Source organism: Clarias gariepinus, chromosome 8 (genome assembly GCF_024256425.1).
Source record: "Clarias gariepinus isolate MV-2021 ecotype Netherlands chromosome 8, CGAR_prim_01v2, whole genome shotgun sequence".
Classification (NCBI taxonomy): domain Eukaryota; kingdom Metazoa; phylum Chordata; class Actinopteri; order Siluriformes; family Clariidae; genus Clarias; species Clarias gariepinus.
The window spans coordinates 35,705,300-35,728,762 of record NC_071107.1 but is presented as its reverse complement, the minus strand read 5'-3'; the positions used below and the strand labels follow the sequence as shown (position 1 = coordinate 35,728,762).

The 23,463-nt window shown below is 39.1% G+C and overlaps 1 protein-coding gene across 2 annotated transcripts; it reads right to left on the bottom strand.

Annotated features, from left to right (window-relative positions):
* Positions 1 to 5,443: 5,443 nt before the first annotated feature.
* bsdc1 (BSD domain containing 1) lies at positions 5,444 to 16,871 on the bottom strand. 2 transcript variants are annotated; one of them, XM_053502354.1, is made up of 11 exons: positions 16,824 to 16,871; positions 16,157 to 16,214; positions 15,924 to 16,040; positions 15,164 to 15,331; positions 14,990 to 15,044; positions 14,626 to 14,741; positions 13,861 to 13,929; positions 12,895 to 12,979; positions 12,384 to 12,770; positions 12,155 to 12,258; positions 5,444 to 6,199 (listed from the first exon to the last, which is right to left on the bottom strand). In XM_053502354.1, exons 1-11 carry the CDS (start codon positions 16,832 to 16,834, stop codon positions 6,167 to 6,169), a joined length of 1,203 nt encoding a protein of 400 aa, XP_053358329.1. In that variant the 5' UTR covers positions 16,835 to 16,871; the 3' UTR covers positions 5,444 to 6,166. The 2 variants fall into 2 exon arrangements, with proteins under 2 accessions (XP_053358329.1, XP_053358327.1); XM_053502352.1 differs by lacking the exon at positions 16,824 to 16,871 and having other exon boundaries at positions 16,157 to 16,767.
* Between the last annotated feature and the right edge of the window lie 6,592 nt (positions 16,872 to 23,463).

Below are 23,463 nucleotides of genomic sequence, written 5' to 3'. Positions count from 1 at the left end.
AACCACTTATCCATCCATCCATCCATCCATCTATCCATTTATCCAGTTAACCACTTATACATTTCAATTATTTATCCATCCATCTTTTAACTAACCACTTTACTGACTATATTAGTCAATATCCTCTACCTGAGTACATCCACTCTTTCACCAGTTTATCCAATATCAATGTATTTCATTCATTATGCACTTAATCTATCAGTCCACCCATCCATGTTTTACTTATTCTATCTATCTATCTATCTATCTATCTATCTATCTATCTATCTATCTATCTATCTATCTATCTATCTATCTATCTATCTATCTATCTATCTATCTATCTATCAAGTCACTACAACTCTGGAGGTTTTTATGCTTTCCTACAATATCATTTCTGTTGCTGCCAAAAATCTAAACAAAAACAAATTGAACCAGCTTCTTTTGTTAGATTAGAACATTTTTTTTTTTTTTTACATTTTATTACTAAAATAGTCTACAGGATGATAAGGACTACGACTGAGTGTATGGAGGGCAATAAAAATCTGGTCTCTTAAGTTCTATGGAGCATTTTCATGAAATATAAATAACAGCATTATAAATTTATGCGCTCATATTCATCATGTTAACGTACAGCTGTGAGGGAAAATTGTAAAAACAATTTACTTCACCATATTGTCATGATTACACTTTTGAATTCTTCCTGCAGGGGTTTTTCCACCCAGTTTTATGAAACCACGAGTCCATGAATCTGAAGGATTATGAGCTGTTTTGAATACAGATATACAATATAGAGATGTTTTAAAGGGCTCCATGTTTGAAATGTTTCCTTCAAAACCAGATTAATGCAAAGATAATAGTGCGAACACACACACACACACACACACACACACACACACACAATTACAGAATGTGTTTTGAACCTAAAATGATGTAACATTTCAAGCTCATTTGTGGTAGACTGCTTATCAACCACCACACACACACACACACACACACACACACACACACACCACACAGACAGGCTGTTTGGGAAAGACGCAAATCTCTGTGGTGATGTGAGATCATGTGAAATGTCAGCGAGAGAAAAACGGGTACGAGAATTTGCATTGGATTTACATTCAGAAGCACAAGAGAGAGAGAGAAGGGCGAGTTTATCAGTCTGTTGTGCTGATAAGGATAAACCTGAGCACTGCAGGTGTTCCCTCTGTGACCCACATTAAAGCCACAAACACACACTTTCCAGATGAACTACATAACACCCCCAAAACATCTGCTCTTATTTTAGCACAACGTCCTCCGTACAGCAACGATCAGATCTCTCAACCGCGTCTGATGTCAAATGTCAAACATCAAAAAGATACGAAAGAGTAAATGAACTAATAATGAAAATACAGTAGTAAGAATAATCTGCAAGATCAAAGGAAATGAGTAACAAACAATTGTTACAAATTAATTGAACAGGAAATGAATCAACTTGATTGCTTCTAAAACATCAGAAAGGGGAAAAAAGAAAATTTAAAAATGATAAGGAAAGGAAAACATTAAATAAAGTGGGATTAAAGGGATTATACTGTACATTATTTATACAGTACATAGGAATTGTACACATGTAAAAACAATCTATAAATAAAAGAAATCAATAATATATTCATCAGAATCAATAATGAAACAGTGGTGCTGTTTGAGCTAATAAATTAATTTTAAAAAAGCAAACAAAGGAATAAACTGATTTCAATACACACTTGTTTACTTGGGTTGTGTCCCAATCCACAGCAACTGTTCTAGTAATATATAGTGTGTGTTGCAACACTGCCCCCTGGTGGCACAACTGATCATTAAACGCTTAAGGGGTTCTACTGTGGATGCATCAGGGGCCAAGCAACATGATGAACCTCCACAATGTTTTAGAGAGAGAGAGAAAGAGAGAGGAAGAGAGAGAGAGGGAGAGAGAAAGAGGGAGAGGGAGAGAGAGTGAGAAGGAGGGAGAGAGAGTGGGAGAGAAAGGGAGTGAGAGGGAAAGGGAGAGAGAGAGGGAAAGGGAGAGAGAAAGAGGAAGAGAGAAAGAGGAAGAGAGAGAGAGGGAGAGAGAAAGAGGGAGAGAAAGAGGGAGAGAGAAAGAGGAAGAGAGAGAGAGAAAGAGGGAGAGAGAGAGAGGGAGAGAGAAAGAGGGAGAGAGAGAGAGAGAGAGGGAGAGAGAGGGAGAGAGGGGGGTGTTAACAGAAATGATAAATGTTCTGATTCAATGTAAAAGAGAATATTATACTTAAGCTCACTTACAAGAGCAGTTTCAGAGATTAGTTTGTTCCTCCTGAGATGTTTCTCTTCATTCGTTACCCAGAATCCACCTTCAATCATACATTAACTTTACTAACATGGCACTAACCATTGCACCTCTAGGGTTTAAGGTTCAAATCTCACCCCTAGCCCGCAGACATGGAGCTCTGGCTTCTTGGGTGTCCGTTTGAGGACTCTCGACGGTTTCCCGGATCCTGAGCAATTTATTAACGCGGCAGCAAAGACTACTGGCGTGAAGTGAATACACCGTCGCAGGGAACCATCTCTGCTCGGAGGGATGGATGGATAGAGTAATTATTATTCCAACTCACACAGTGATATTGGACTAGCATTACCTTACTCATCATTCCTACAGTCTTACCTGCTGGTGCTCTTTCTTCTTCCAGGTTCCTTATATACCCCTTGTAGAGATTTAACACTTTTATGCACTGAAATCACAGACCTGAAGAATCGAACCCTCAACCCTGGAGGTGCGAGGCCACGGTGCTAACCACTACGCCGCTATTTGTTGAAAGTAGTTATGATCTAACAAGGTAGGCTGCCTGGACACACCACGAGAACGTTTAACTGATAAAATGATGAGTTTAATAAAATGTGTTTTACATCAGGATGTTAAATTACGTGAAGCAGCTGAGGGCCCCCTAGTGGCCTGAACCCTGAGGTGCAACATTGGTGGTTGATTCTCTGGCACAGCCGTGATTCTGCCATGCTTGTGTGTGTAGTATTAATAATACTACTATTACTACTACTACTCATAATATTATTATTATTATTATTAACACACGAGATCTGGTTATGATGACGGGCAGGTCGGTGTCTCGGCTCTCATCAGGGTCTGTAGTGGCACTTGCACACTTTGAGCTCCACGTCTCATCCAGCAGACGGTGGTTACCAGGGCAACAGTGAAGAACGAGCCATCAGAGCAAAATAACACACCATCATAAGCCGTCGTAATGATTAGCAACAAGCTAATTGACTTGTTTAGGGACGAGTCTAGTCTAGCGTTAACCATGTGCATCATAATACAGGAACTGCACCCTGTCCACCTGAACATCTGAGCCGTCTCCTCTATACTGTAGGATCTTATCTGGTAAAATACGCATATTTATACACAAATACATTGTTTTCTCCACAAGATATGAATTTTTTTAATTTGAGTAATAACAAAAGTGTTTCTTTTGACCTATTTTTCACATCATCACGTGTAGCTCCAGTTTCTTCCATCAGACAGAGCTGCATTTTATTAATTATACTGTTTTACTCTGATTAAAGGTCCAATTGCCTTATTTAGTTTTTTTTTTTTTTTGGTAGACACAGACTGCTGATTCAGTACATTTAGTTCGTCAGCTGACTTCATTTTATTGCCCCATAACGTTGCTGAGTCTCGACCTGAGTAACTGATCAACCCCAGAACATAACACTGTCTCCAGAGGCTCGTACAGTGGACACTATGCATGATGGGAGCATCGCTTCATGTCCTTCCCTTCTCACCCTGACACGCCCATCACTCTGAAACAGGGTCGGTCTGGACTCGTCCGATCACATGACCTTTTTCCATTTTCTGATCTTTATACTCTCTAGCAAACTGAAGCCTTTTTTTTTTTTTTTGGTGAGTCCCACTAACAAGTGGATTTCTTGTGGACATACAGCTGTTTAGTCTCTGTGAGTTCTCATCACATTGTGTGTGCGTGTGTGTGTATGGAAATGTTCTCACTATTCACCAACTTTACTTTAAGTTCCATAATGTGTTAAAGGTTTCTTCACCGAGTTCCATTTCAAATCTCCTTGATGCTTGACAACAATTTGACTCTTCTAAAATAGCATCTTTTTTTTGGTTAGACGCGTTAAGGTGCTCTTTAATAAAAAAACTAACAAAAAAACAAAAAAAAAAAACAGTGTTGTTGGAGCAGTAATAGAACCTGTCGTTGTTATTTTCCTGTAAGATGATTTGGAGTGCTTTGCTTCTAACTTTTTAAAGGACTAAACTTTGACTTCCTGCTGGTGTTAACACTACCTTGTAATCAGAATCTCTTATTTTAATTCTTGCTTATATCTGGGACGCCTTGTTCGGATTCAGGCCTGGACTGGCCATCGGGAGCCCCAGAAGGATTCCCGGGGGCCTGGTGACTGGTTTGCCCTGCTGTCAGTTTTTTTTTTTTTTTTTTTTTATAATTGACATATTACTTATATTATTGCCCACCCAATTTACTTAAGTGATGATTTCCCAAATTTGTATTCACTTAGTTAATCAAATAATAATAATAATATTAATCTGTTAAGTTCGCTCTGCACCTCCTCAAAGTGACATGCTAGGATGGTGAGGAGGCAGGTGCGTGTAGCAGGAAGGAAAACAGCACGCAAAAAGAAAGCACTTCGAAAAGCAGCAGCAAAATATAAAAAAATTTCTGATCTGTTCAGGGCTTCATGTGCAGCTCAGCGTCATCTGTAAATTACTGTAGTTTTGTCTTTACAAGTATTGAACTGCTAGCAAATATTAGATGTAGCACCCCTACTATCGTTACATAAAATAATATACACTATATTATTTATTGTAAAGTTACATGAGTATTTTAGCAGATCAAAAAATAAACACTTTCTTTTGTACAGGTAGGAAGGGAGCAGGGAGACAGGAGGTCCAGTGCAGACAAGAACACAAATACGTCTGATTTAAAAATATATATATTGTGAGTGTCGTATATTATCGTATACATGTTATAAAATTATATCTGCTCAATTGTGGGGTTTAAAACCGTTTCTGGCTCAGCTTAGTGTTAAGATATGGAATTAAATGTATTGTTTTGATAATTTGGCTGTCTACATCATTTAGAGATAAATATATATATTTTTTATATTTTAAATATAACCAAGGTAGAGACAGATCTGTTTGTAAGACTAGAACAGAAGTAGTGACAGGTACAAAAGAAATACAGTTTATATGTAAACAAACTATATTAGAGGGAAAAAATGGCTGTCAATGACTGTACATTTATTTGGGTGCATAGGATGGCCTGGCTTGGTGTGAGTTTTCCCGGCACTGTTCAGAGTTATTGCCTCCCAAAAAACGTGACTTAAAAAGACAATAAATCCAAAACACAAGATACATCAGTTTGTCTTTAGTCAAATATGAACAGATTGAACATGTGACAAATTACAATACCCCCCCCCACACACACACACACACACACACACACAACATTAAACAGATTCATGTAGCGTACGGAGTTCACGAAACGAAAGTGCAACAGTCGTCTATGAAAAGGCTGAATGCTAAATCAGTCACTTGCATAAGATTAGATGAAGTTAGTACTTCATAGATAAAGAAAAAAATTATAATACAATACGCAGAAAAAAATAACCATTAAACATGAAACATAAATTACACATCAGGATTCATTTCTAATCCCCTAAATAATAGAATAAGAAGCATGATACAAGTACGGCTGCTTATAAAGCCCCAAAGGTTGATATATTACTCGTTTCCCCATTCATATTGGAAAAGTAAAACATACTGTAAGCTTATCATCCATACTATCAATACCTCAATGACTGATTTACAAAGGGATGATTTATTTAATGTTTCAAACTTTTATTCATTTATTATTATTATTTTTTTTTAGACACGTCTGTCCCCTTTAACCCCAGACAGTGTCCTGTTCGGCTTCCACATCTGCCCTAAAGTCAAATTTCCCCTGGTGGCTCATGGAAATATTGAATGAATTCAGCTCTGAACTTAATTACACTGGCTGGAAGTCATCGAGCCGGTCGAACACCAGGCCGACATCTTGCTCCCATTGGCTGAATGCGAAGGTGTGGGCGTGGACTAAGAGTTGAGACGTTAAAGCACGGGTTCGTTTGCGTCATCGTCGTCATCGTCATGCTCTCCGGCTCTTCAGTTCCAGTTCTCCCAGTCCTCGTCGTCAAACTGGGACAGAGAAAGGAAATAAATTATGATGAGGCACATAAGAATGAACACGGGATTCTGATTGGTCAAAAGGTGTAGATTAGATGTTATCGTATCTGTTGTAATGGGACTTTAAGCTCTTCACATAAACAGATTAAAAAAAAATTTTCTTTAAAGAGATGTTTGGGGACTTCCGGTTAGCAGCCACATGGAGTAGACGTGTGAGTTAGGTGCTCCGACAATTTTTAATTTCTTTACTCCCTTACTCGTCTTTAAATGCTGAATTAAATCCTTGGTTTACAATATCTTTATACTCTACCTCACGGCTAACTACTTTTTATCTATAATGGCTACAAGGAGTGTTAAAAGCGGAAAAAAAGACGACACTGCCACCCCTCTGACAGTCGAGGCCATCTCTGCGCTGTTAGATAAACAACGTGAAGCGTTAGCGGCTGAATTTAAATCTTCGTTTAGTTTACTAGAAAGTAAACTGGACCAAATCCAAACCCAAGTAGAGGACCATGGACAGCGTTTACCTTCGTTAGAACTCGCTACAGATGACCTGAGCCAGCGTGTGAGCGAGTTAGAGAACATCTGCTCCGGACTTCGGGAAAGCAACACTAAGTTAACGGCCAAAGTCGTAGACCTAGAAGGCCGGAGCAGGAGACAGAACCTGCGTGTCCTGGGTCTTCCGGAGGGTACTGAGAGTGGACTCCCTACCGAGTTTTTCTCGAAGTTTTTGTGCGAGGTGTTTGGGAGTGAAACGCTCCCTTCCCCGCCTGAGATTGACAGAGCCCACCGCATACCTGCATCCAAACCCGCTTCAGGTCAGAGACCTCGGCCCGTCATTCTCCGTGTGCACCGGTACCAGGTTAAAGACCTTCTGGTTCGGGAGGCTCGGCGGAGAGGGAAGCTGGAATACCGCGGTCAGCAGGTTCGTATCGTGGAAGACTACGCTCCCGAAGTTTTAAGCCAGCGAGCCGAGTATAGAGACGTTATGACTGAGTTATACAACCGTGGACTCCGGCCTTCTCTCCTGTATCCAGCACGGCTCCGGATAACTCTCTCTACCGGACAGAAGAAGTGGCTTCGCTCGGTAGAAGAGGCGCAGAAACACATAGACAGTCTGCCGAAAACTACGTAGTGCATTATAGTTTTATTTTTTTTAATACTACAATTCTCAGGAAAGTACCCTTTTTAACTTTAAATCTAGCCATGTTTACGTTATTTCCTGGTAAGAGTATTGTGTTAAACACGTGTAGTTGTTGTTGGTTTTCTATTATTATTTTCTCTACTTCTAGTCACGTGTAATTTACATGTTTGTTTATTTTATTTAGAGTTACAATGTGACGTGGGGGGAGGGGGTTGTTTTGTGTTTTTCTCTTATTTAGAGATTTCAGTATTGGAGTGGGGAAATGTTTTATTTATATATTTAATTCTTAGTTTTTGTAAACTGTGTCGGAGCAGAAGATGGTGTGGTTAGCGGCAGGAAGAGTGGTTAGGTGGAAAATGGAAGGATGGAAGAGCTTGCTGCTTTGTTTCTTAGCAGCTATCTTTGTTTGTTTGGGGGTAGTGGGGTGTGGGGGGGAGGGGTGTGTGGGGCAGGGGTGGGGGTTCTCCAAAGCCAGTATTATGTTAGTTCAGTATACACGGTGTATCTTTAACGTGATGCTCTGTGTTTTACACTTCTGTTTTAAGGCTGACGCTGGGCATTTCATTATTTATGTTTATCTATCTGCATCTCCTCTCAGGGAGAATGAATAGTTCTTTAAACTTTGTGAGCTGGAATGTTAAGGGTTTAAACCATCCGGTCAAGAGAAGGAAGGTGCTCTCACACCTTAAACAACTTAACACTGCAATTGCATTTTTACAAGAAACTCACATTCGCAGTTTCGATAATTCTCGTCTTATGTCGCGTTGGGGAGGGCAGCACTACCACTCGACTTTTCAGGCCAAAGCTAGGGGTGTCTCAATTCTCATTAATCCAAACATCTCTTTTGAGCAGCATAATATTATTGCAGATATACATGGTCGTTATATCATTGTTTCAGGGAAGTTATTTAATACTAATGTAGTGTTGGCTAATTTATATGCCCCTAATTACGATGATGTTTCCTTCTTTGAACATTTCTTCTCTGTTTTGCCGGATCTGAGCTCATACTCTCTCATATTAGGGGGAGACTTTAACTGCTGTTTAGACCCATCAATTGACAGGTCATCTCCCAATCCTATACCTCTGAGTAAATCTGCCACGCTACTTCAGTCCTATCTTTGCAGCTTTGGTATTTCTGACATATGGCGCTTCCTTAATCCAAAAAAGAGAGAATATTCATTTTTCTCACATGTTCATCATACTTTCTCCAGAATTGATTATTTCTTCATAGATAATCAATTGATCCCAATGGTTAATTCTTGTGCTTATCAGAGCATTGTGATATCAGATCATGCTCCGGTTCTTATGTCTCTAAAGATCCCCAATCTACCTCAGATTAATAAAAATTGGCGTTTTAATTCATCGTTACTGATAGAGGATGATTTTGTTAAATTTATGGAAGATCAGATCGTTTTTTTCTTAAACACAAATGAAACATCTGAAGTGTCATGTTTAACTGTTTGGGATGCTCTGAAAGCCTACCTCAGGGGACAGATAATTTCATACACTGCAAATATGAAAAGGAAGGCATATAAAGAGCGAAAAGATCTAATCAACCAAATTAAAGAAATTGATCAGCAGTATGCTCTATTTAAAAACCCCGATCTGTATAAAAAACGTGTAGAATTGCAAAGTAAGTTTGAACTTATCTCAACACATGTTATAGAACGTCAATTATTAAGGAGTAGGAGCCAATTTTACATTCATGGTGACAAATCTGGGAAACTTTTAGCTAGTCAGTTAAGAGGATTTAGAGCACAACAACACATTACAAGAATTCGGATGGAGGATGGTACCATTACTACCGATCATTCTAAAATTAATGATGCATTCAGGAATTTTTATTCTCGACTATATACTTCTGAGTTCCCTAAGGACCATAGTTCAGTTGAGAATTTCCTGACTCAACTAGATATCCCAACACTGTCCCCTGATTCTAAATTAAAATTAGAAGGGCCCATATCACAGGAGGAAATCATTTCAGCTATTTCATCATTGCAATCTGGTAAGTCCCCGGGTCCTGACGGGTTCCCTGCAGAGTTTTTTAAATCATTCTCCTCATACCTTGCACCACAACTAGCTTCGGTTCTATCTGAATCTTTTCAGCAAGGTAAGCTGCCCGCGTCATTTAATGAGGCTCGCATCACCCTCATAGCAAAGAAGGATAAGGACCCAACAGAGTGCTCTTCATATAGACCAATCTCTCTTCTTAATGTGGATGTTAAAATCCTTGCTAAAGTCTTGGCTCGTAGATTAGAGATTGTTTTACCCTCTATTATATCTGAGGACCAGACCGGTTTTGTTAAAAATCGTTTTTCTTATTTTAACATTAGACGCCTTATGGATATCCTGTATACACCATCAGAGGGGATCCCTGAGTGTGTCCTTTCTTTGGATGCTGAAAAGGCTTTTGATCGTGTGGAATGGGAGTATTTATTTAGGGCTTTAAAAAAAATTCAATTTTGGTCCAAGTTTTATCACTTGGGTTAAATTATTATATTCAAGCCCTAATGCCACAGTTCTGACAAATGCTCAGCAGTCTCAACCATTCAGCCTTCAGCGGGGAACTCGTCAGGGGTGTCCTCTTAGCCCATTGCTCTTTAACCTTGCCATTGAGCCACTAGCAATTGCATTCCGCAGTTGTAGGGACATATCTGGGATTTGGAGGCAGGGAGAAGAACATAAAGTTTCTCTTTATGCAGATGACCTTCTACTGTTTATATCAAATCCAATCTCCTCCCTTCCACCTGTGCTGTCATTGCTCAGTGAATTTAGCTATTTTTCAGGATATAGGCTGAATTTGCACAAAAGTGAACTCTTTCTGCTTAATAATACAGCACTAACAACTGGTATCCACAATTTTCCTTTCAACATAGTGAGAAATCAGTTTACCTATCTCGGTATTACAATCACAAGAAAACATAAACACCTTTTTAAAGAAAATTTTATTAGGTTGTTGAGCCAAACAAAAAAGGACTTGGGACACTGGTCACCACTGTCCATGTCCCTGGTGGGACGCATTAATGCCATTAAAATGAGTGTTCTTCCTAAATTTTTATATTTTTTTCAGTCTATACCTGTTTTTATTCCCAAATCTTACTTTGGTGCTTTAGATTCAATTATATCCTCTTACCTTTGGAAAGGTAAACATCCACGACTGAATAAGTCCCTACTTCAAAGATCTAAAAGAGACGGTGGCATGGCTTTGCCTAATTTTCGTTTTTACTACTGGGCAGCAAACATTCGATCTGTCATCTTTTGGGCATATTTCCACAACCAACCTAATCGGCCTGCCTGGGTGGAAATGGAGATAAAGTCCGTAAAAAATCTCTCTGTCTCTGCACTCCTTGGATCTGCACTCCCCATCCCCTCAATTAAATCTATCAATAACTCAGTTGTTAGGCATACCTTGAGAGTATGGGCTCAGTTCAGAAAGCACAGCGGTCTTCTGGGCTTCTCTCTTTCCAGTCCTATTGTCTCTAACCATCTCTTCCAACCTTCCTTACATGACTCAGTGTTTCAGGAATGGTACAATAAGGGCATCAAGCTTTGCAAAGATCTGTTTGTTGATCATAAGTTTGCATCGTTTGAGCAGCTTTCTGAAAGGTTTAACCTACCCAATTCTCATTTTTTCAGATACCTGCAAGTAAGACACTTCATTAACTCTTCAATACCAAATTTCCCTGAAGCTCCTGATGTAAATATTCTAGATAATCTCCTATGTTTGTCCCCGTTACGTAAAGGCCTAATATCCACTATTTACGGTGGATTGATGGGTTTGAGTCACACCCCTTTAAGTAAAATTAAAACTGCTTGGGAGAAAGATTTAAATTTGTCACTATCAGATGATACTTGGAATTCAATTCTTAAACTTGTCAACTCAACTTCTTTATGTGCTCGCCACTCTTTGTTACAGTTTAAGGTTGTACACAGGGCTCATTTTTCTAAACTTAAACTTTCCCGTTTCTACCCAGGCATTGATCCTTGCTGTGATAAGTGTAAAAGTGGAGAGGCGTCTCTTATTCATATGTACTGGACATGCCCGAACTTGGAAAAATTTTGGAGGGATGTTTTTAAAACCTTGTCATACATATTAAAATGCAACCTTGAACCAGACCCTCTGATCGCTCTCTTTGGTGTCACTGGAGAGGAAGACAAGTGTCTAACTCCAGCTAAACAGCGTTTGTTATCTTTTGCGACACTCCTGGCTAGGCGTTCTATTTTATTCAAGTGGAAGGATACCACGTCACCCACTCACGCCCAGTGGCTCAGAGATATTATGTCCTGTTTGTCCCTGGAGAAGATTCATTACTCAATCCGTCATTCAGACTTGAAATTTCAGCAGGTGTGGGGGCCCTTCCTTCGCTTTTTTCATATACATTAATAGTTCGATTCCATTCTTATTTAGTTGTTTGTCTGTTTGTTTTTTTTTTCTTCTCTTTTTTTTTTTTTTGCACGCAGAACTAAAAAACTTCCAGCTCCACACATGCGTACATATATATATGTGTGTGTGTGTGTGTGTGTATATATATATGTTTTTTTTCTATTTTTCTTCTTTTTTTTAGATGCCTGGCGTCTAGCCTTTCTTATACATGTATAGCTGGCTTGGAGTCAGGGAGGGTTGGGGTGGGTGTTATAGGGCTTATAAGAGGGTCATAGAATCTATAGTATATTGAAACTTTACATGTTTACCCTGTTATATCCCTGTTTAAAATCAATAAAAATATTGTTGAGAAAAAGAGATGTTTATTGGAGTCAGCGCTTTGACATCCTCAGGACAGAGGAGTCAGGCACTTTGGTGATGTCACAGGTTAGAGCGATACCTCAGCTGTGGCGTCGGTTTTAGACAGCGCCATCTGCACCTCTTCCTCCGTCATGTCCAGGTCAAAGTCTTTTTCCCAGTCCTCGCTCACGTCTGTACTCGATCCTGACGGGAAAACATTACAAAAAGACTCCTTCGTCAAACTTCTGCTTTGGTGTCAATGTGTACACAAGTACTCTTAAGAATTATTGGCACCCCTGAAACCCTAATCTAACATGACCCTCTATCACCTTTTTTGCCATTGGTGGAGGGCGTCGACTTGCCGCTGTCTGAGTTGAGCTCGAACACTCGCAGGTCTTGCACCACTTCCTCTTTTGCGCCTTCTTTTCTTGTCTCCTCCGTTCTCGCCCTCTCCTCCTTCGCCTTCTCCGTGGCCCCAGTCCTTTCCTGCTTCTCGACCCCGGCCGGTGCGTCAGCGCAGCTCCCTGGGAAGTTCTCTAGCTGCGTTGGGAGACTCACGCTGTCGCTGCTGACTGACGGAGTGACATCGGACGTGGCGTCGCCGTGGGAACCTGTCACCTCGGGGGACGTGGCGCATGAAGGGCTGGTGTCTACGGTAACGAGAGGAGGAGGAGTGAAGTCCAAACGAGACGGAGACGAAGCTCCGATGAACTCATCTGTGGGAGAATAAAGAGGGAGAATTAACACGAGACGTCTTGAAAACGAATTGGAAGCGCTTCACGTCTGCTGTCTACGTCATTTAAAGATAAATAAATATATCTCTATTCATATTCAGTATACCTTCCTCTTCCTCCTCCCAGCCCAGACTCTGGGACTGAGTGGTTTCCTCTGCTCGCCGCTTCAGCGCTACTCTCCTGGCCTCCTCCTGATCACACAAACATACAAATTCAGAACATCATGTATGACATCATGTGCACCTTGAAGACACTTCCTCGAGACAAACCTGATGTGATAAGAGGAAAGACAAGCAGTACAGTCAAGCCCGCAGTCTTTACAGTTATAGCAGCGGCTCGACAGGATCCAGGTGTTTATTACGACCCATTTGTTCTGCCACAGAAACCAAGCATGAGGCCCAGTGCGATGAGCTCAGCACCGAGACGAATCAAGGCCAGGGCTTTATTATTCTAATCTGTTTTCAGGATTTTACACACACACACTGAAAGCATTATGAACTTGGAGTGTCAAATACGATATAAAAAAAAGGCAGAAAGGCAGAGTGTGACTATGAAGCTGCACAGATTACATCATGATGAACAACATATTTTAACACGTTAACTCCTGAACTCGATGAACCGCTGATGCGTCACAGGTTCATAACTTTTTTTTGTGTTTAAAAAAACAATAAGCTACTGGTTATATAAGTTTAACATATTCCATGTCGCTACAGCTCTATAAACTGTCCACACAAAACCTCAAATAGAATTTACTGTAAGACAACCAACTTAGCCCCCCTCCTTCCTCTTCAACAATTTTTTTTCGTGAAGCTGCATACAACAATCACAAACAGGATAAATGTTGTTTAAAGCACTTTTGTAAGTCGCTCTGGATAAGAGCGTCTGCCAAATGCCTAAATGTAAATGTTTACATAAGTGTACATGAAGTGCAGGGAGTCCATCAATATTTCAGGTAGATTAAATTAAAAGATTAATGAACTTAATATTTCAGAAATCTTATAAAACACCTCCATGAGCTCTTTATGCATTTCTTAAAAATTATTTTATACTATTCGATCTGTAGACACCGTACCTGATCCAACTGAAACACTTTGTAAAAGTAGCGCTGCCAGAACTCGGAGTGAGCCACGGCTGCAGGAACCTAAACACACACACAGAAAATGAAAAACTATTAATCATATATGAAATAATAATCTCATACAGCATTATTCTTTAACCTCGCCAGCAAACTAATGTGAAATTTTTTATCCTTTTCAGCATTTTTGTACATTCGATTGCAAAAGTCTGTGCACTAAAAAATTATTTTTATTAGTGACAAAAATTATCCCCTTTTACCAAAAGAAAAAAAAAAACCTGCTAAAATGAGGAAAATATAAATAAGATGTTACTGGATAAGCTGTAAGGTATAAATGTGTAAAGTTGTTAATTTTATTGATACAAATAACATCTTAATATTATAAAATTAATATCTTGATTTGTTCTGCTACAACTTGAGTGAAACCTATAGCATTATAATCCAACAGTATAGATTTCTTATTTAGATTATTATATACAAGTATAGATTGTTCTTATTTCGTATTTAATTTAGAAACTAATGTTTAGATGATTTAAAACACACATCTTTTGTTACAATTCCCAATACTTTCCAGAGGACACTATAGATTTCATTATTTTGTCTTAAGGGTGAGTTTACTTTTGCTCTTTAAGCCACACAAAAAGCCTGCATCAGGCTCGTTATCGTCTCATCAGAGTCACGCTCCTTAGTACCAAACCTGCTATTTAAAGGAAGATCACATTTGTAAAGGCGTTTCTGTTCCTGAGGAGAAGCGAGTCGTACCATTTTAGTGTAAAGCGCTCGGATAGAGGGGCTGCTAACCAACAGCTCGGAGATTTCAGCTTTTCTCTCCTCTAGGCTGAACGTGGAGAGCCAGGTGTCAAACTGCTCCAGAGGACCTGAAGAGAAAACGCACAGAGAGAGAGAGAGTTTAGTGCTTAAGTGTAAAACTGTTGTTAAGCTCAAAGAAACTGGGTGCATATACTTTGTAATGCTGGACTGCAACAGATTTCAAGTTTGTGTCTTAATCATATATAGCGTGATAGGATTGTGATAAACATGTGACAACATGTAAAAGCATGACCACATTATGATGATGATGATAAAATAAATCAGGAAATGAAGGAAGAGGAAAAAAGGAACGTACCGTCCGGTTCATTGCAGTAGGTTGCAGGGTCGGCTTGGAGAGTGTACAGACGAGCCTAGAGCAAAGCAGAACTCGGGTTAACTTACTCAAACTACCATAACTAAGTCCCCCCTTCTGATTGTTTTTTTTTTTTTTTTTAAGTTAGTTTATGGAAGGAGTCTCCACCGGTCTGACCTTGGTGCTGTCGTACACCTCGGTGGTCCCGGCTGGCGTGGCCACCAGAGTGATAACATCGCAATCAATGGTCTTATCAGGCGGAGGAGCGAGCGTGTCCGTGATCACGCCCAGAATATTCGAAAGGCTCTTCTTTACCTTCTCTGTCGTCTCGGACGACCCTTCCACCTGCCGCAAAAGGAGAACAGAGTTTGATTTGATGCATTTTTTTATATACATATATTTATTACACACACATCATATCAGCCACAGTATTATAATCACTCCCGAATATGGAATAGGTCCCCCTTTGCTACAAAAACAAAATTAAAACCTGTGTGTTCTGACTTCTTTCTATCGGAACCCGTATTGACCTTAATTTGATCAACACTAGGTCTTCTATTGGTTCGGACAACACAGCTGGGAGTGTGTGGGACATATTAGGCAGCAAGTGGACCCTTTTTTCCTAAAGTTAATGTCTTGGAAGCAGAAACAAAATGGGCAAACATGAGACTTTGACAAGGACCAGATTGTGACGGTGAGAGGACTGGGTCAGAGCAACTTCACGCCAGTGGACTGGCGACAGGGTCATGGGTTTCCATGGCTCACTGATGCACATGGGGAAGCTCCTGTAGATCAAATTGATGAAAAGGTTCATGCTGGTTGTGATAGAAATGAGTCAGAACACACAGTGGCAAAAAACTCATTATAAAGGTTGTCATAACGTTATGGCTGATCAGTGTACTGTGTATGTTTGTGTGTGTCAGATATGAATGCATACGGCCAGCTTGCTCTTGACAGCGTTGGCCGTGGCGACAATGGAGCAGGCGGTGTCATGCTGCACCACGGTGGAGAATTCTGTTAAATCCCGTTTGATGAACTCGTACGCCTCGGATGACTGAAAAGACAGATTCAGAGATAGATTTCTGGTTGTAGGCTTTAACTAGGGGGTTAATTGTATGCTAATTAGGGTTAATTGTATGCTAAGTATGGCTTTTAATTGCAGATACTCACTCTGTCTTTGAGGGACTGGATGCTCTGCTGCAGCCAGCCTCCCCACCAGGCTCCTTCCCTGAGACCATCACACATACCGACATTCATTAATTCATCAACCGACAAACCGGTTTAAACCAGTATCGAACCGCCTCAGCTCTAGTTCCAGAAAGATCCAGAAAAGCCGTTTACAGCTGACAGACACAACCACCTCGCTTAGCTCTCGGGCTAGCTAAACAGTTGAAACTAAATCAAAAAATACCCTTTGAATATTTTATGAAATATTTTTGTGGTTAAACCACAAGAAAAATCGCAAAGCACTGCGGTTAAATCCGCACCTGCCTGCGACCGTCGCTTTTATTGACTGGCCTCGGCTCGATCTCAAACAAAGCCGTGTTTACTACGTAGTGCACTACTAATAACCTACAAGCTGTTACGTGCCTCCCTACGTAGTACACATACAAGAACGCGCTGAGCGATTTGAAACGCGTCCCTGTGCCAGCAAAGCTCGCGACACTGTTTTTGTAAACAAACGCACAAATCCGTCAGCGGTTGACTTCGATGCTAATCGCAAAGCTCTGCAATGGTTAGAGTTCACGCTTTATACTCAATTCAAGTCTTTATGACGTGCAGTTCGACTGTTCTTACGTACCAAACAACGATTATTTACTGGGACTTAACAACTCACCCTTCCGCCATCTTCAGCGCATGACGTCACAAAATACCTTCAACCCGGAACCAACACCGGAAGCGGATCTTAATGACGCCGGCAAATAAACAAAGACGTATAAAACAATTTAACTATTTGTATAATTAAAGTGTTTACTTAGAGATATTGAGTGTAATTAGACCCTTATTTAAAAATCATGAATAAAAATTAATAAGAAAGCGACGTAACAGCAGCCATTTTTAAAAGCAAGTTGCTGCGTTGCTCTTTTTTTTTTAGACGCGTCAAACGGTGGCGCCATATTGGTAAGGGCAAGTGTCTAACAGGCTCATTGTCATGAACTGAATTTAGATGATCAGCTAAGATTAGCACACTTTACTCTCTGCCCCAGAGCTTTATTTAAATTGTATATTTTTGTTTAGAATTAATTTGGTTAAAATGGTTAACATTTTTTGGTTTAAAATGGTTTATATGTTTCGCATGAATTATGGTGGTAATGCTTAGTGTGTATATCACTAATAGAATATGTTACAGTTAGATTATAGTATATAATAATATATTATATTACCACATAGTAAACGATCATCTACAGTGCTGTATTAAGTAATGCTAATTTCTAAATCACCTGCAGTGGAATGGTGCAGTGCAGAAAATATACCATGAATACACAATCTAATCTAATCTAATCTAATCTAATTTACTCTAATCTAATCTATTCTAATAAAATACAATGTAATATAATATAATATGTTGTTGGTCTTTCGGCTGCTCCCAAAAAAGGGGTCGTCACAATAATATAATATAATATAATATAATATAATATAATGTAATGTAATGTAATGTAATATACAATCTCATATAATATAATCAAATAAATTCTAATCTTATACGATACAATACACACAACTCATGGGGGTCATTAGGTATAACCAGGTATAAAGTCTGACCTTATAACATAGGGCTTCAATGCAGAGTAGCAGTATGACAGCTAGTCATGTTATTAAATATCAATGAACTCTGTACAAAGATGGATGAATGAATTAATTAATTTTACTTATGCTTAATTATAAAATACTTACTAATTATAATAATCATGGTAATAACTATTATAACAATTCACTGTCTTTGGAATCATTCTTATTTATTAGAATTTTGTAGCACAATTATTATTATTGTTGTTGTTATTATTATTATTATTATTATTACAAAACATGAATGAATGTATGAAACAGTAAAAAACTCATACAATCTCTAAAAAGATGTTGAATGTAAAGCCCCGCCCACAAAAAAGTGAAATGTAGATGTTGATGTCACTTCCAAAATGATTTGTTTTGCTGGTTGACATTTGGTTATATAATCATCTAACCATCCCAGCGCAGCAGTAAGACCTGCCTGGAAGCGATGAATATGGGCGTTGATGTATCACCTTCGCTAGTACCTAGCCTAGTGCGCATTTCCTACTTCCTGTTTTTTATATTTGCGGATTAACAAATAAGTGGTATTTATGGTTAGATGTTAAAGATGAAAAAAATAACACTCTCATTGAATTTATAATGTTTCCTTTATCTTGCTTCCTAAATCTTGCTTCCCTAAAAATCTCAAGTTGCTAACTTCGGGTGTTTTTGGTGAGATGATTTTATATGTGCCCCAAAAATGCTTCTAACAATAAACATTCAAAATGCAAATTATTTATATTTCTTTATAAGTATTGATACTAAAATTGGTTTAGGCTTCTAGAAGTATATGATCTGTAAAGATTAATGCTTAAATTGTTTTTTGGTAAAAGCTTAAAAAGCAAAAAATATGTAGTGTCTGTAACCATGTCAAATTCATGTTGCATTAACTTAACAACTTTGCATTTTAGAATAATACACTTTTTCAGGTTTATTTGTTTTCATGTAAAATCTAAATTGGCCAAGTTTATTCTGAATGACAGTTAAGATCGTTGAAAGATTTGAATTCAAAAAGTAACGGACACTAAAACATAAAAGGGTGTGAAATTGTATTTAGCAAATGTTTCTTTTTATCTGATAAATATATAAACGTGTATGTGAATTTACACAAAATCAAGCATGGATTGGGAGATAAGAAGCGCTAATTATTATAAAAAATGATTTTATATGATTCTATCTGAAAATGTACTTTTTCGCCTAGGTGAGAAACTTTTTAGCACCGATACTATGTTTTGGCCGTATAAGAATTGTTGGTTTCAAAACATGCAAAATTAATCGAAATGTCAAAAATGTGCAGTGTAGTTCATGAGAACATGAACACAGGCACGCAAAAAAAATCCAGCTTTCAACATGACTCTTCAAACCAGACCCAGAAGGAAAGCCTGTTTTGTCACGTTTCCTGCGCGTGACGTATCGAGCGCTAGAAGCTGTGGCGTCTCTCGGGGGAGAAGCTCAGCCCCGTCGCCCTGTTACATACAATCAGCTAATGAAATTGCCCATAATGGAAGTGACAAGAGGAGTTTATCACATCATTAGAATTCAGCCCGGTCCATATGGAGCAAGGCGTGATGGGTGTGTGTTAACACCCACCTGAGCCCCCTGCCCTCTCGGGCCCTCAAGGGTGTGTGTGTGTGTCACGTCATGTGTTTGAAGTGCTCTCGTATGCTATGTGTCTCGTCCCAGCTGTGTTTTGCTCATCAGTATGCGCTCTGCGTCTCCGTGTGTGTATGTGTGTGTGTGTGTGTGTGTGTGTGTGTGTGAGTAAGAGTGAGAGGAAGCCTGGTTTAAGGGGTCATGAGTCCTCCCTCTTTTAATTGAAGCCGCTCTGCACCCAGAAGCTGCACAATATGTGCGTTTGTTACACAATATGTCCTTCCTCCGCCCCTCAATTCCACTAATTGGGTCCTTCAGTTGCCTAATTAACTCGGTTAGACCAGCCTCGGGGCCGCAGAAGGGCTACAGCCGATTTCCTCATCGATCACAGGCGTTTAACTTCAGTCACTCGTTCGTCTGGCGCAGAACAAAAGGCTGACATTTTATTTATAAAAAATAATAATAAAATAAATAAATACACAACAAAGATCAGGTTGTGCGTTTGTTACGTCTTAATTTAAATGTAAAATAAAATCCAAGCAAATAATAAAAACACAACAAACAATGTGCGTGCTTTGTGACTCTTAGACCACAGCGATGTGAGAAAGATTACATTCAGTAAATGTAACGATTTATAGGTTTATATTGAGGGACATCTTTGGGAAAAAATGACTCCCTGTGATTAATCTCGTCTCTTATTCTCTTTCTAAAGACTTTTCTATGATGGAAAAAAAAAATTGACTGTCTGACACTGGAGACTCCTTCCTGCAATATTAAACACTATGACATTTTATGGGATTATGTTACTATGTAAACAATAACGTACTAGAACGAGTGCATTAATGCCGTATGAACCTGTGATGGAAGCTGGAGGTAGATAAAACAGTTAATAATATTGAAATGAAAGTTGAAGGAGTTGAAGACGTTGAGACGTTGAACCATGGTCGTGTTGTCGGACCTGAGTCTGTGAGGTGGAGTTCTCCATGTTCTCGTCGTGTCTGTATGGGTTTTCTTTCTGAGATCTCCTGAACACATGCCAGTAGGTGGCCTTGCGGTCTCAGGTGCGATGGAGTGAGCGTCCCGGATGCTCGGTGCTCCCAGGACACAGACCTGTGCCAAATGCATACATTTAGACACAGACCTCCGATAAGATCGTCGCAACCTCTGGCCGAGCGTCCGTGAAACACCTTGCTGTGTCTCCACGGACCGTTTCCATCTGCCTCCGATCAGGAAACACCAGCTTTGCACAAGTCAATGTGTCTAATTATCCCTCCGCAGAGGGCCGACTAATCCCCCACAATGTGTTCAGCTTCCCATTCCCACCTGTGCTCCGGACCGAAGGCGAGGGGGAACCCGCGGGCTCCCGGTATCCCACAATCCCCTTCTCCGTGCAGGCTGGCAGCTGCCTCCCCCTGCTGGGACGTCCTCCAGCTGACGGAGCCTCTTAGCCGTGTCAATGGGCCCATAAATAAAGGAGCTAACCGCTTTTGTGTGGCCGTGAGTGTCAGATCCCTCTGCGGCCCGACGCCGCTTGTTACCGTGATGAAATGCCGAGAGAAAGAAGGAAAGAGTGTGAGAAGGAGGAGGAGCACAAGGGGGGGATCTGTGTTTCAGGCGGCCCCCTGCTCTCAGTTTTTGTCCCGCGAGCGACTTGTCATTGTCCCGGGGCCTTTGAAAGCCGTGCACTGAGGGAGGAGGAGAGGAGAACCATCTCTTCATTTCTCCTCTGATCTCGCCATCATCAGGACGCAGACTCCTGCAAGGACGAGCGTGTATTCTTCACGGACGATTTGGCTCCTGAGAAATGCTCTGAATCTGTGTGTGTGTGTGTGTGAATAAGGATAGAGTAAATGAAGATCTCCAGGATCTAATAATCTTGTAGTGCTGCTCACAGTGTGGCCAAAGATCCTGTATTTATCTTTATTCATGAAATATTCACAAAAGTTATTTTTATTGATATAAATTGTTATTGCTGTCAGTTTTACAGAAAACATTACATATTAACGGAAGCACAAAGAGAAAAACAGACCCTATTACAGATTTATAACTAAAGTCGAGTATTATGTTAGATATGTAATACAAATATTTATTTATTTATTTATTATTTAAATGGTTATTTTAAAATTACTGTAATTTTTATTGTATAATTACTTATTATTATTTAGATGCCGTTCATTCTTGGGTAACTAAATATTTTAAAAGTAAACAAAAAATGATAAACAAAATAAAATGTTTCCCAAAATAAACAAAATGTGATGTGACATCTAAAGCTACAATATTTTTATATGCAATCAGTTAATTTAAATTAATTTAAATAAATATTATTACATTTTATATTATATTTTATTTTTAAAGGGACTTTTTACTCTGTTCGAGTACTGACTAAATATTTTTCAGAAATAATTATTAAACTAAACAAGATGTTTTATACTCTGTATATAAAAAAATAATAAAATTAAATATTTTTTAGAATTTAAAATGCCAATTTTTGCTCATATTTTTCATATAATGAGCATAAATTCTTAACGCTTGTACAGATTAATAAAAATAAACAAAAGAGTTAATTAATAAAATCCCCCACCACACACACACACACACACACACAAAGAAAATGTATCGTGATTCCTTTTTCCTGTATGTATAATCAGGACACACATTCATATTTCATCTTTCTTTATCAGAGTTAATATTAATGTGTTTAATGATTTACTGTTTATACTTTGATCCCAATTATTTTCCATCCAGAGTTATTAACAACTAGTTGAATACAACCAAATCATTTCTGTCTCTCAGGACTAAAACAACACGTCTCTCTCTGACTCATGACCTTAAACACTCAGAGGGCATTCTGTGTGTGTGTGTGTGTGTGTGTGTGCCATTATTAACATGCATGCTATAAAACTCTGCTTCTCATAACATAAGCATCAACTAGTTGAACCCTCACACCGTCTCTCTCTTTCTCTCTCTCTCTCTCCGTCTAACAAATGTCCGCGTGCAGATGCCAGGCCGTCTCGTAATTAATGACCAGCGGCCGAGGGCTGAATATGACCGCAGCTTTGTTGGACGTTGACAAATCTTCCCGCGCGCACATGAAAAGAAACGGTCCCTGTCCCCTGTGTGTGATACACAATAGAGACGCGCCAACCTGGCGACGGCCTCCTCCTTTCTTCCTTGGCGCTGCCCGCTGGGCGTTCTCGACTGATGGGCTCCTCTGACTCTAGTTGCCTTAACTAGCCTTTGTACATCTCTTTCTCTCTCTCTCTCTCTCTCTCTCTCTCTCTCTCTATATATATATATATATATATATATATATATATATATATTATTATTTTTTTTTTTTAATGATGAAAAAATTACTAGCGGCATCTGGAATATGCTAGCTAGCATGAGTCTTAAATTAATATGTTACGTGAATAAATGTATCGCGGCCAATATTGCTGTAAAGGTGTGATACATATGGGGTATGATTTTATAAGACACACACACACACACCCAGACACACACACACACACACACACACAGACAAACACTCATGCATAGTTAGCAGCTGCCGTCCATGACAGCTATTTAGCATGCCACATGTCCAAACCTTTGTCATTTTTCTCTCTTTAAATCATGTCCTAATGTTTAATTTTATAAGGACATTAATCAGATACACATCACACACATTCACACACTGCTGAATTTTAGCAATAAATAAAATTATCATATGATGCCGCATGGCTAATATTGAAATTATTACATCATAAATAGTTCACAATAATCAATAAACCTCTTTCGGTTTATTAACTAGTGAATTTATTTAGTAATTTATTATTATTATTATAATAATAATAATTATTGTTATTATTGGAATTTAAGCTACAAAAAGTCAGGAACAAATCCATGATTTGGAGAACCCTAGTTAGTTTGTCTTAGCATGAAGCCCCGTGTGCTGTCAGTTTGAGACGTGAGCTTGAATTGATCGTTATTACTGCTGACAAAAGTTTAAAAGAATAAAGCTGAAATGCCATTTTAATAATAATAAACCTTTAATTTATGAAATCATGTAGAAAACTGTACAAAAAAAAAGAAACTGTACAAAACTTCACAGAATATTCACAACGGTTCTTTTC

Coding starts and splice junctions, on each gene's coding strand:
- bsdc1 (XM_053502352.1), bottom strand. CDS start 16,243: ATGAATGTCGGTATGTGTGATGGTCTCAGGGAAGGAGCCTGGTGGGGA. Junction 12,771..12,894: donor CTGGGAGGAGGAAGAGGAAG/GTATACTGAATA, acceptor ATTCTCCCACAG/ATGAGTTCATCGGAGCTTCG. Junction 12,259..12,383: donor CTCCACCAATGGCAAAAAAG/GTGATAGAGGGT, acceptor TTTTCCCGTCAG/GATCGAGTACAGACGTGAGC.